The sequence below is a fragment of the Tripterygium wilfordii genome, chromosome 12, assembly GCF_013401445.1.
Source record: "Tripterygium wilfordii isolate XIE 37 chromosome 12, ASM1340144v1, whole genome shotgun sequence".
NCBI lineage: Eukaryota > Viridiplantae > Streptophyta > Magnoliopsida > Celastrales > Celastraceae > Tripterygium > Tripterygium wilfordii.
In genome coordinates this window covers 5,272,633-5,284,902 of record NC_052243.1, presented here as the reverse complement: position 1 = coordinate 5,284,902, position 12,270 = coordinate 5,272,633, and the positions used below count along the sequence as shown (strand labels likewise).

Here is a 12,270-nt window from a genome sequence, read left to right as displayed (position 1 = left end):
CAAGTGTTTTGAAAGAGTAAGACACTCAAGTATTTAGAAATTTATGGATGGCATGTGATTACCAACATTTGCAAAATCTTATATTGACAAGAAATATAAGCTTTGTTTTATGGCATATATACTCTAACACTCTCCGTCACCTTCCCATGAAGGCAAAACTTAACCCTACCTCCAATACTATATGAAAACACCATTCATTCATGTGAATCTTAATCTTTGTTTGTACATTTAGTTGCCTCAAACAAGATTTTGAATACAAAAGTCCACGTTGACTTACTCTTAAAGAAAATGCCAAAAACTGATGTAAAACATGAAGATAGCAAAAAATTATGATCTATATATCAATAGAGATCACCAAATTGGGGATGACATAATCTTACCTAACCTTTCCTCCTTATCCAATTAAACCTACAATCTCCAATCCTCACAAGATTCTCCACTTATTGTACTGCGGCTTCTTCTTCTTGTTGTGCGCTGTTGGTGTTTGAATGGTTGTTTCAGATTTCCATTGGACAAAAGTGGGGTTCTATCTTGGTTGTAAAACACCATTCGTATTCTGATGTTGAAATGTCTCATATATATATATATATATAAAGTTTCTGTCCATGGCAGGGTTTTTCCTTCTTTCATTTCTGGGTTTGAAACATGTGTCAAGTTTGGGTGTTGTACCATGTAGGGGGCCTGGATCTGTCCAAGGTTGTGTTGTATTGGTGGCAATAATGTAGGACTCGATACGTGTCACAATACTAGGGCAATATGATGGACCCCCGTGCACTAATAATATGTACGTGGTTGGACAATATGTCTATGGGGGGAATTATGATAGGACAATGTGTATGTCCATGTCCATGTCCATGTCCATGTAAGCAAGCCAAGTCATTTGTATTTTTGCTATTATTGAATGTAGTTGTTTAGTGGATTCAAATTAAACCTTGAATACTAGTTTAATGGTAAATTTTTTATGGGTTCAAATTGTATGGATTCAAAAGATTTTAAGTTCGACTCTCCCTGAGAACAATACCCTTGTGGCCAAACGTTGGGATTTGACCAATTTATTATGTTTTCATATGAGAAACTTTCGTGTGTCGACTTGACAACCTGAATTTAGATTCATATTGAATGTTCAAAAAATAAAGTTTGTATGATGTCATTTTCAGTTAAAAAAATAATCTTACCAAATTAAATTAATGTATTGGCTACAATTTATATCAACTACGAGGTAATGACATCAACATTAAATAACTACAATCACCAGCATACCCTCAAGTTATTGATTTGGCCTAGAAATAAATTATTACAATTGGAGGATTTGTACTCATTAGTTGGATAGAGAGGACCAATCAAAGTATTCAAGATTTATAGTCCCCCTTTAGTGGCTTAAATGTTGTTGAGATTGTGACAAGAAGCTAGGTTGTCAATGAGGATACAAAATTGTGGATAAGCATAATACCATCTCTCTTGTCCAATTCCATGCTTCTTATCTCTTACCATACATAAGTTTATAAACTAACTAGGTTGGTTTTAAGGTTAATAATTAAAAAAAAGTACTTATGAAAACATATTGAAGGAATTTCGGATGCTAAGAGCTCAGCTAGATAGTGTATTTGAGATGAAGAATTTGAGGGCAGCCAAAAAGATTTTGGGGTTGAAAATTGTCCGGGACATTAAGCATGGGAAGTTATTTGTATCTCACTACAGTTATCTTTGGAGGATCGTGGATAAATTTGACATGTTGAAAATCAAAAGTGGTTCAAACACCACTGATAGGTAATTTCAAATCATCTTCAAAGTTATCTCTAAAGACTGATGAGGAGAGAGAGGGTATGAATAATATATCATCTGCAAGTGTCATGGAGAGTCTCATGTATTCCACGGTTTGCGCAAGACCGGATTTAGCCTATGTGACTAGTCTTGTGAGCAGATTTATGTCGAATCTGGACAAAGAGAATTGGAAAGTTATGAAATGAATATTCAAATACTTGAAGGGAACTTCCAGCTATGGCTTACTGTATATATGGATGAAGGATGATTATGGAAAGCCTGTTGGATATGTTGATGCTTATTATGCGGGAGATTTGGACTGGGGGTGAACCCACGTTACATGGACCTAACACATGTGGGTTTATTTGACATGGAGAAAAGTCCATCTTTACTCAAAAGCGTAAGCCATTGAATTGGATCTCCCCATGCTTTATAAACCACATACTTTCTTTCTATTTTTCTAGTGTGAGACTTTGTGCGGGTTCCAACAGAATAGCATTCAAAACTTACTACAATTTGGCCCAAATCTAGATCAATTAGATTGGAACCATCCAAACCCTATAAATGATAAGACTCAACATAATTCGTGTCGACTAGGCATATAGATCCATGGAAATGGAACCTTTTTTTTCCTGAAAGGGTGAACACCCTGTAATTCATTAAGTTCGAATAAACCAAACAACTTGCCTAGTGAACACAATTGTTCACCAATAGCACAGTTTAAATTTTAAAGAGAGCCAAAGACAGAGACAAAGACAAACCCCCAACATCAATTATTTTTTGGGGAACCAACTGCTGTCGGTGATTACAACTCCCAAGGGACCAGAATTTCTTTTCCTGAATTATTGGGTGAATGTGCAATCGTTAATGGATTAGGTTCGTCACCCTTCACCGGTGATATGATCGGAAGAGACGAAACACTAGCTGGAGACTTCATAGACAGCCAAGTATGGGTTGTGGAACGGTTAGGAGAAGGAGGATTCGCCCATACTCTTTTATAATAATTTTGTGAAAATGGGACCCTATTGAAGTATATCCTTGGCTGTACAAAATGTTTATCTGATTGCATCAACCCATTCTTCTATTATAATTTTGTGAGTAAAAGTAATTTACCCCTCATTTAAATTTACGCCTAAAGATCCCAAATTTTCCAGACTCTTGGACCCTGTTTGAAAGGAACACTTCTTCATTTTGTGGTCATATTGACATGAGGAGCATCTAATAATTTGATTTATTGTCATTAATGTGACTCTGATGAATGATAGCCCACAAAAGAACAAAGATGCAGCATGTTTTCAAGCATCCAAAGTGAAGCAGACATGAATTGAACTCACTTTGTGTACTTGAGGGCCCATTTTTTCCCTGTTTTGGTTGTCTGTTTCTTTCTTGTGAACTTTGATAAGCAAGTCTTGTCAGTACGTATACTCACATACTTTTAGCATAGATAAGAGTTTTGAGACCTTAACACATTTATAAGAGTTTGACATTGGGCAACTTTCGGAATTTAAAAAGGCCCCATTCAAGGTTGAACAACCTACTCAAAATATTACTTGAAAAAACAACAAATGGGTCAACATAGAAATTACTATTTTTACCGAAATCCTAATTGTTACTGCTTGTACAATAATACAAAGCTCCAGAGTATTGAGTGTCTCTACATCCCCACAACATTGATATTTCAAAAGAGCCAGCACATCATGGCAAAACTCTGTTCAATTCGGATGACTGAATTTGTCTGATTCGAATTAAATCAAGTTTGGACATAAATTATATGTCTGAAATTTGAGTTCAAAACATAAAAATTTTATCCAGTTTAAAATCAGATCTTAGTCCAAAAACAAAAATCTCGTTCATTTTACTTGTCCAGACCATAACCCGAATTAGGTTATTATTTGAACTTAAATCCCGATTTAATCAATTAAATACGTCAAAATTTTAATCTGGATTAGAATCCAAACATGTAAATTTTCATCAACACGTTATGTTATCCAACCTAGAACTGATTTGGAACCGAATTTTTGCCACCCCAAACCCGACACCCAACCTCTTATCGTATGTGCTGAATTTGAGGTATCATCAAAACCTTCACAAAAAATCAGTTAAGAAGGCAGCAACACATACAGTAATCATCATTTTCCTCTTTTTTTACCCTTTTTATTTTTGTCTTTTTTTCCTTTGAAGAATGAACAATGTAACATGACATAGAAAGAATCTTTCCACACAAATCAGCTGTATCACGAATATCAATATACATGTACATGTGGATTAGAGGTAGGAACCAGGCATTCGCCCCAGCGCAACACTAAGTTCTGCCAAGATTATATTGCTTGCATCTATCAGTTAGTAGCATTCCAATTCCGACGGCAATTAGTATCTAATCAGGTCATGCGGCCGACCTTTGACCAATCCCTTGCATAGCATTTCATATGTAGAGGAGGTAGCAAGACTTGATCAGAAGCTATAAACATATATACATACATCAACCTGCCAAAAAAAGGAAAAAAAAAAAAAAGTTCATAAGAAGATGGTACAAACTGCTTAAGTCAGAATTTTAAGGGTTGCATTGATGAAAAAAAATAAAATAAACTTAAGAGTTGTAGCAAAGTTCACCACCCTTTTCCACAATACAGACTGCATTCATGAAAAAAAAAATGAAGAATGAAACAAAACACACAAGAATATGTATAGAAGCAAGAGTCAGCAACTTTTGAGCAGCGAGAATATTAGGATAGAATACTTGGTTAAAGAACAAATGCCACCCGGAGAAAAAAAGAAAACATAATAGATAACTCCTATGCAAAACATCCATCACCAAGGAAATCATGTCACATGCAGTTTTTACCAAACTCTAAGAAGATCAAACTTAAACCACACGAGAGAATTGGAAAGTAAAATAAAACTAGATAAGAAAACCTAAGCTGCCCTTTTGTATGGAAACATTGACAGACTTAATTTTTTCAGTAAAACATTGTTTTGTTAAAAAAAAAGCACATAAACCAATGACGTGGAAGGTCCTGCAAAGTTTGGGTTTATTAAAATCAGGGCCTGTCTTTGTGTTTCTAGTACTAAAACTTACCAAAAGGGCTTCATTTAAATGAGGTATGAGATCTCTTTCTCCGCAGAAAAAACATGCACACAACATGCATATGTATTTATAACTTCATTTTTACATATCATATGCTATTTCCAAATAGCACGGACCAGCAGCAATTCCAAGTATTTTTTGCGTAGGAGGACAAAAGCGTACAGAAGTTATAGATTCATACCTTCTTCAGAGAAAGCAAAAACACCTCCAAGCATGTCATCGTTGTCACCATCTTCCACACATTTTTCTATATCACAAGGACTGTTGCTGTCCACATCAGTAACAATTCCTGTTGATTCATGACATTCACTCAAAGTTGATGCGTTACAATAACCTTCCCGAAAAAATTGTTCAAAATCTGGGGAGTCATTAACCGGACCCTCATCTATGACGTTCATACTTAAATCAGAACGGCGGGAACTTATGTTTGAAACTTCACTAGTCCCACTACTGTTTGATGACTGGGCTTCTTTTGCAATGTTTCTTCCCTCAGAAAGTGAGCCACTTGTTAAAGATGACAAATTATTTCTAAAACCATAATCCTCCACAGCGCGGACGTTCAAGGCAGATTGTTTGACAGAAAATACACCACTATCTTTGTTAAGAGAACTAGAATTCAGTGCAGGTTTAGCCAAAATGTAATTGGCGCTTTTTTCCCCAGTATTCACATTCGCAGATTGGAACATGGGTGGATAAGAATTTATCGAAGACCCTGACAGAAGTGCCAAGAGTAAAAACAAGTTACATCTTTCTGAAAGAACAAATTACATGCAACTTTAAGAGATTGTTATACCTCTGTCTGAGTTATCAACTGAACTAGGTGACAACAGATTAGAATGGATTACAGCAGCACCTTCATAGAACTTTTCTGTTCCACCAAGAGAATCAGGAGATGAAAGTGCATGCCTTTCCCCGATGAAACCCCTGAACACAATAAAAAGAGAAATTGATTAGTGGTAGGAATACCAAAGAAACTGTATCATGGAAATATCATTTAAATGCCTATTGCTCAGTAAATGTCAACCCCTAATCATGGTTATCTTCAGATTCCATGACATTTTCAATCTGGATGCTAAAAAAAGGCCCATTACACTAGCAAAAATTCTCCGAGAGAGAAGATAGAATTGAGTAAAAACAATTATCCGACAGAAAAAATGAAGGCAGGCTAGTACCCAACTATAGAATGGCAGATTCTAAAAACATACTGCCACCCAGTTGATATTTTGTACAGGCATATCAGTTCATCAGAAAATGAGATAGTCTAGATAATCCACCAGATAACAATAAATTGACAAGAAGATGGAAAATCCATAATGCTATATTCAGACAAATGAACTATTTCTAGAGGTTGTCCATAATTACCCAAGATAATCACTGAATTATCAAAACAACAAAAAAATACTACAAGAGCACATGTTTCAGCAATGAAGAAAATCCAGATGTGCATCAGGTAAAGGCCCTCCCCCTCTCCCACACAACACTGTCAGCTTTTATATCGCTTCAACAACAGCCCACTCCACCCCCAAAAAAAAACCTCTCTTTTCCTCCTCATTGACATTCGTACACAGTTACACGCACATAAATGCGCACACAAAAAAAAGGAGCTGTCAAGAACCCAGGAAAAATTGGACATCTCAATGCAGTAGACTTCTTTCTCTAACTAGAAAGATCACCCCCCCCCCCCCCCCCAAAAAAAAAAAAAACAAACAAATATAGGAATCTAAACCACAAGTAGTACTAGTACCCTATGACTAATACTACCAGCGCTATCAATGCTAAGTACCCCAGAACCATGCTCATTATATTTAACCAATGATATCAATTAGTTAGCTTTAATACCTGTAATGTCAACGACCCTATCCTGATTCACTTTTTAGAATCAGACCATTGAAGCCCTCCTGCGGCCTATGCCTAACAGAAATGAGCATTCAAAAGGACTTGATGGTTATATTCAACTGCCTCTACAGCATCTAAAAAGATAGACGTTGACTAGGCATTATTTAGTTTGCACTTTGAAAATTCACATGCAATCTGGTTCCACAAATTATTTGGCAACAAGGGAACCGGCAAAACAAGTTTTTTTTTTTTTTTTTGGCAAAACAAGTTTTTTTTTCTGGCCAAAATTCTCCAATTATTATTAGACCACCAATATCCTGATTCCTGACATCTTATGCTACATTCTTTGCAAAGTGTGTGCAGTACATGTCCCAGATCTCTATTTGTTACATTTTTTTTTGGAATTCTAGACAAGTCAAGGAACATATTCTTGTGCTTCTATTTCAATTTCCAATGTTAAAGACTCCATGTAACATCCAGAGTAAACAAAACTTCCCAGAAGAAGTATGCATGTATCCAACCAGATAAATGGAGCGACAGCAGGCTCAAAAATATAAAACGAATTAAAAATAGATAAAATTTCAAATCAAATCCTAAACCAACACCTAACATTCATTTCCAAAAGTCCCATCATGCTCCCACCTAGCAAAGAGATGTGACAGAACACTTTTAAAAGCTGTAAAAGTAAGGCAAACTGCATATATTAATTTAGCAGGAACAGGAAGAATCTCCTGCTTTAAGTGCACTTCCCTCAAAACAGAACAGTGAAAGAGTTACTCATCTGAACAGAAGATAACAAAGTAAAACCTCAAATATATTTGAAATTTGAAAACAAAGTTAACACAAACTAAACGCAGAAAAGCAGGGTTTTACCTGTTACTCCAACCAGACTGAACCACGTGAAAATGGTCAAGAACAGGCAATAGATATTTCTGCCTGATTTCAACCTCATTAACAGGAATTATTTCTACTTCACTTTCTCCAGCAGACTGAACTTCAACAGTATTAACCTCATCAGTCCCCACAGGAGCCATTGTGTAAAAATGCATCTGAAGATACATTAAAAAGGCATAAGAAATATAAATGATGACAGATAAGAGCATCACATATTATATTGGGAACATACATTTGATTTTTGCCAGACTGGTATCCTCCCAGAGTTAATATGCACCTCTGCGTTGGAGAGATGCAAGTGAGATCTCTCATGGGACTTTAGCTCCCTATGCTCAGATTTATTATCTTCAGAATCGGAAATATCCATGGCCATATCCACAGTTTCTTGTCCGCCAAGAGTAATTCCCGAAATGCAATCCTCTCTTTCTGGCCAATCTGCTCTCCTGCAAACATCCCACCACTGCACAGCCTCGACTCTCACTCGTAGCTCTTCATCTTGCATCTGAACTGAATAGCCATGCAGATTTCTTGAAGCCGATTCATTCGGGTCTCCTATTGCTGATAGAAGTTTATATTGAACTACATGACCGGAGGGAGCAAATACCAATACATGCTCTAAGGCAGTAACACTTTTTAAGTGAGCAGGTTGCAAATCATGACGTACAGAGTTGTGAAAAATTGCAGCAGTCGCACCCGATGGAATGGCAGCCTTTCCTGCCACGGAAGAGGCAGCACCGCTGACGGTACCGATCCAACCAAAGTGGCTACATTTTATTCTGCTCACCACGGAGAGGGTGACAGATGCTGGTGGCAGTGAAGAAAAAGATTGCTGATTTGCCATGAAATATGGGGTTGACCACCATGGTAGTGGCAGAACAGGCGAGATGGATGGCCCATCTACATCAGAATTCTGTATCTGAAGAACATTCTCTCCACCAAAAGGAGAAAGAGCAAAAATATGACAAGTTCCCCTGGATGAAATAATTCCAATCCATCGACTACAATGACTAAAACAAATATCTTGTATCACCTGCAAAAAAAAATTCCCAGGAACATATAAAACACACCAAAAGGAGAGAAATTTGTTTGTTCTTTGGTGTTGAAGGGAGGGGGGCAAGAACATACAGCAGATGTCATGCCACGGTGAAGCTTGTAAAGGTGCACATGAGAATAACTCCAATCGTAATTCCGATTACTGGATCCATTTTGGAAGCAGGATGGCATTATTCGGAAGATATTAATATTATTTCCATGTACTGAAGCAGTAACCAGAAGCGTCCCGCTGGGATCAAAACACAGAGCAGAAATGGGACTAGTATGAGCCCTAAATTGCGATACCACAGCTCTGGAAAGAAAATCCTTAACAATAACCTGCAAAACAATTGAATATGAGAAAGGAAACTCTCACTTTATTCTCAAATGTTTATAGCAAGGAATGGATGAATAGTTAAAAATTGGCATTCTTAAAAGGGGTAAGCAGAAAATTTTTAACAATAACCTGCAAAAACACTTGAATATGAGAGAAATTCTCAAATGTTGATGAGTTTCAGGAGAAGAACAAAATAGTACAATTGGAAACCTGCAAGTCCTATCGAATCCAGTTTGTCTAGAATTACAGAACAACTCTATAATGATGATATTCTAAATTGGGTGAACTGAACTTGCTACATGGACACAGATCAAAGGCACTACGTAAGGCTGTAAGCCAGATTTGGAAACTAAATTTTTCACTTCCAAGTCCCAATATCATGCAATCACCAGGAAATTTAAATGTTAACATTAAAAACTCAATTTCACAATATTCCAAAGACTAACCATCCCAGAAACATCTGTTTCTGCCAACTGTGATGCACCTCGACCGACTCTCTTGCTAGAATTTGAAGACACCGGGGAACTAGAACCATCAGGGATAAAATCATGACAGTACTTGGAAAGTGTTTTGTAGCCCATATCACCAAGATTGAGTAGCCCTGCAGCTAACTGCTTACTTGACTCCATGGCATATCGAGCCACCAGATTCCCATTGCCAGGTGAAGTTGATGGACTGGCACCAGGGGATGGTGTAAGACTTTGAGGACTTAGACGACCTGTATTTGAGTGCAATGGGCTGTTGGAAGCATAAGCTAGCCACCTTGGACCGACAGCCATTGGACCATATCCAACATTGATCCCAATGTATCCTGGGCCTCCCAACTGAGGAACAGGATAGGTGAGTACACTGAACTTGTTTTCCAGAGTGAGAGCATCAAAGCAGTATATCTGGGCAACATAACATAGAAAAGATATTAGCCATAGTTAAACTATTTACCTTTCTTCATAAACTTATGAAACTCACAGTCTTCGTATTTGGACAGCACTATATTGGACTACTGCTTATGACTGACCAGCACCAAGGAGTCACAAGCAAATTGGTAAGCATTGAACACAGAAATCTACTGGATGGCAACGATCATTCAGTACGTTTTACCCTGAAGAAAATATTAAAAAGAAAAAAAAAACTATGCTTGTGCACACACAGAGCTAAGAATTGCTCATTCAATTATATAACAAAAGAAAAAAGCTTACTTGTGCTGCAAGCCCCACGGCCACTATTCGCGGACTGCACCGAACCATATATACAGTTGACCGGAATCTTAAAACATGAATATAGTTGTGAGATTTAAGTGAATAAAAGCGAACAACGGTAGGAGAGATGAGAGGGCTCCCAGTTTGGGGATCACTGTAACCATCCCTGACCAGCCCATCTCTCCCACTATGCATTAGATCTGAGCTCTTTGATTCATCACAAGCAACAACCAGAAGTACAGGATGTGATGCTATAAACCCTTCATGATCATCAGACTTTGCAGGGAAAGGCTGAATCTGTAAAAATGTAACCGGATCATCACGCCTTGATACAAGTTCATTTACATCAGAGGCATCTTGTACATCAATGACTTGAAAGCCATTGCAGTAACCAATTAAAAGAACACGCTTGAAAGAAGATGGATTAACTTCTAGTCTGTCAAAGGAAGCCCAGAGTACCTGTTCCAACAAAAAGATCCACATCATTCCTGTAAACAAAATGTGACAGGACATATGCAGAACCTATGATCCACCACATGCGTGGGCTGAACTTCTGATGACACCCACAGCTGAAACACATCTAATCTACTGTCTTTCACAACAACATAACTGCTCCTCAACCCATTATTAGAACATACCCCAGCAGAAAATCCTTCCAATAAAAAAATTCAAAAAATCGAAGTATACATTCACCGCATTCTCATGAGTGGACAAAAGACTTCTTGTATTTCAGGATATGTCTCACTTGCAAAATGAATAAATCAAATGTTCACTTGCACCTTCGATTCAAATTCAACAAACAACAAAGTCTCACTTCTTCTTTTAACCATCATATTTAAATATCATGGTAATTAATTGAGCCAACGTCCTTAATTCCAGTAAAACCTAAACTTCAACTAAAATTAAACACTGAATTTCATTCACTTTCTTTTGCTTCCATACTTGGTAACTAAACAAAGTATCTCAAAAGGATTCGACTCCCAAATCCCAATAACCTGAAAATCACAAAACACAAATCCCACGCCTTTTTTCTTCCTTTATTTCCGACAAATTCACTAGTCCAGCAATCAAACAACCTACCACTTCTCAATATCAATTGAAAAAAAAAAAGAATCATAAAAGTTTTAACATCTAACAATAATCTATACATGCATATAGAAAGAGAACCTGGTCCTTGAGGTCCTGATTATCTCCGGAGATGGATGCGGCAACTGTGGCGCCGGCTGAACGGACACCAGACGACGCAGTCTTTATACAAGAAGAAATGAATTTCAAAGAATTAGGAATAAATCCATTGCTGTTCTTATGGCTGTTGTTAGGCTTTCCGTTAATATTATTCTTCATAATACAGCCAAAAAAATTTTGTCTCGATTATATCGGCGCCGTTGAAAAAGCGACCGGCCACCGGGAGTTACCGGGACGGCGAACAATAGATCAGAAACAGCATACACCGTCGGCGTAAAATCCGGCGTTAGTAATTGCAATATTTGTCGCTTATCGGAGACGGCGGTGGTCACGGTGGTGGTGCGTGGTTGGTGGTTTTGACCTTCAATTGTGAGAGAGAATGAAAGCGAGAGGAAGGAAACGGTTCTTTTCTTTTTGAGATTTATGTTTCTGATTTAGAAAGTAAACGTGTTCTCATTTCGTCGTTGTGGGCTGGAGCTGGACTGGATATATCAAATTAAATTAAATATTTCTTCTCAATATTTCAAAAAACCTCATTTTTTAAAATGATTTTAGATCTTGTAGTTTACGTCATTATTATATAATAACTTATTTTTCATAAAATCCATCGAATTATATCCCACAATAAAATTGTGTACCGGATAAATATTATGACCTAGGTTAAGGATTTGTTTCGTATAATGGAGAATTCTTTGGGTGTTAAAGGTAGGTTTTCGAAAGGTTCTGGATTTAACTCGTAAGGTTTGAAGTTTGGAATTTATTGTGAGCAATACTATTGTGGTGATATGTTGAGTTTTGACCTAAATTATTTTATTTTCAAGTGAGAAATTTATATGCATGCAGATTTAACGATCGAAGTATAGGTTCATATCAGATATTGAATCAGTTTTAATTGGTTCAAATTTGACCGTTAATGCCTTGCGATATATTTAAATATCTCCAAT

General features: G+C 37.1%; 1 protein-coding gene across 1 annotated transcript; it reads right to left on the bottom strand.

Moving 5' to 3' along the window:
* Positions 1-3,879: 3,879 nt before the first annotated feature.
* On the bottom strand, positions 3,880-11,778 carry LOC120010685 (autophagy-related protein 18h-like). The gene is made up of 9 exons (XM_038861477.1): positions 11,309-11,778; positions 10,142-10,600; positions 9,392-9,835; positions 8,702-8,947; positions 7,809-8,606; positions 7,556-7,731; positions 5,640-5,770; positions 5,028-5,558; positions 3,880-4,245 (listed from the first exon to the last, which is right to left on the bottom strand). Exons 1-9 carry the CDS (start codon positions 11,483-11,485, stop codon positions 4,241-4,243), a joined length of 2,967 nt encoding a protein of 988 aa, XP_038717405.1. The 5' UTR covers positions 11,486-11,778; the 3' UTR covers positions 3,880-4,240.
* Between the last annotated feature and the right edge of the window lie 492 nt (positions 11,779-12,270).

Bases quoted from the DNA above. Each gene is read 5' to 3' on its own strand.
- LOC120010685 (XM_038861477.1), bottom strand. From the start codon at position 11,485: ATGAAGAATAATATTAACGGAAAGCCTAACAACAGCCATAAGAACAGC. The intron at 9,836-10,141 runs GTAAGCTTTTTT...TATGTTGCCCAG, and splicing joins CCGTGGGGCTTGCAGCACAA to ATATACTGCTTTGATGCTCT. The intron at 5,559-5,639 runs GTATAACAATCT...CACTTCTGTCAG, and splicing joins AGTTGATAACTCAGACAGAG to GGTCTTCGATAAATTCTTAT.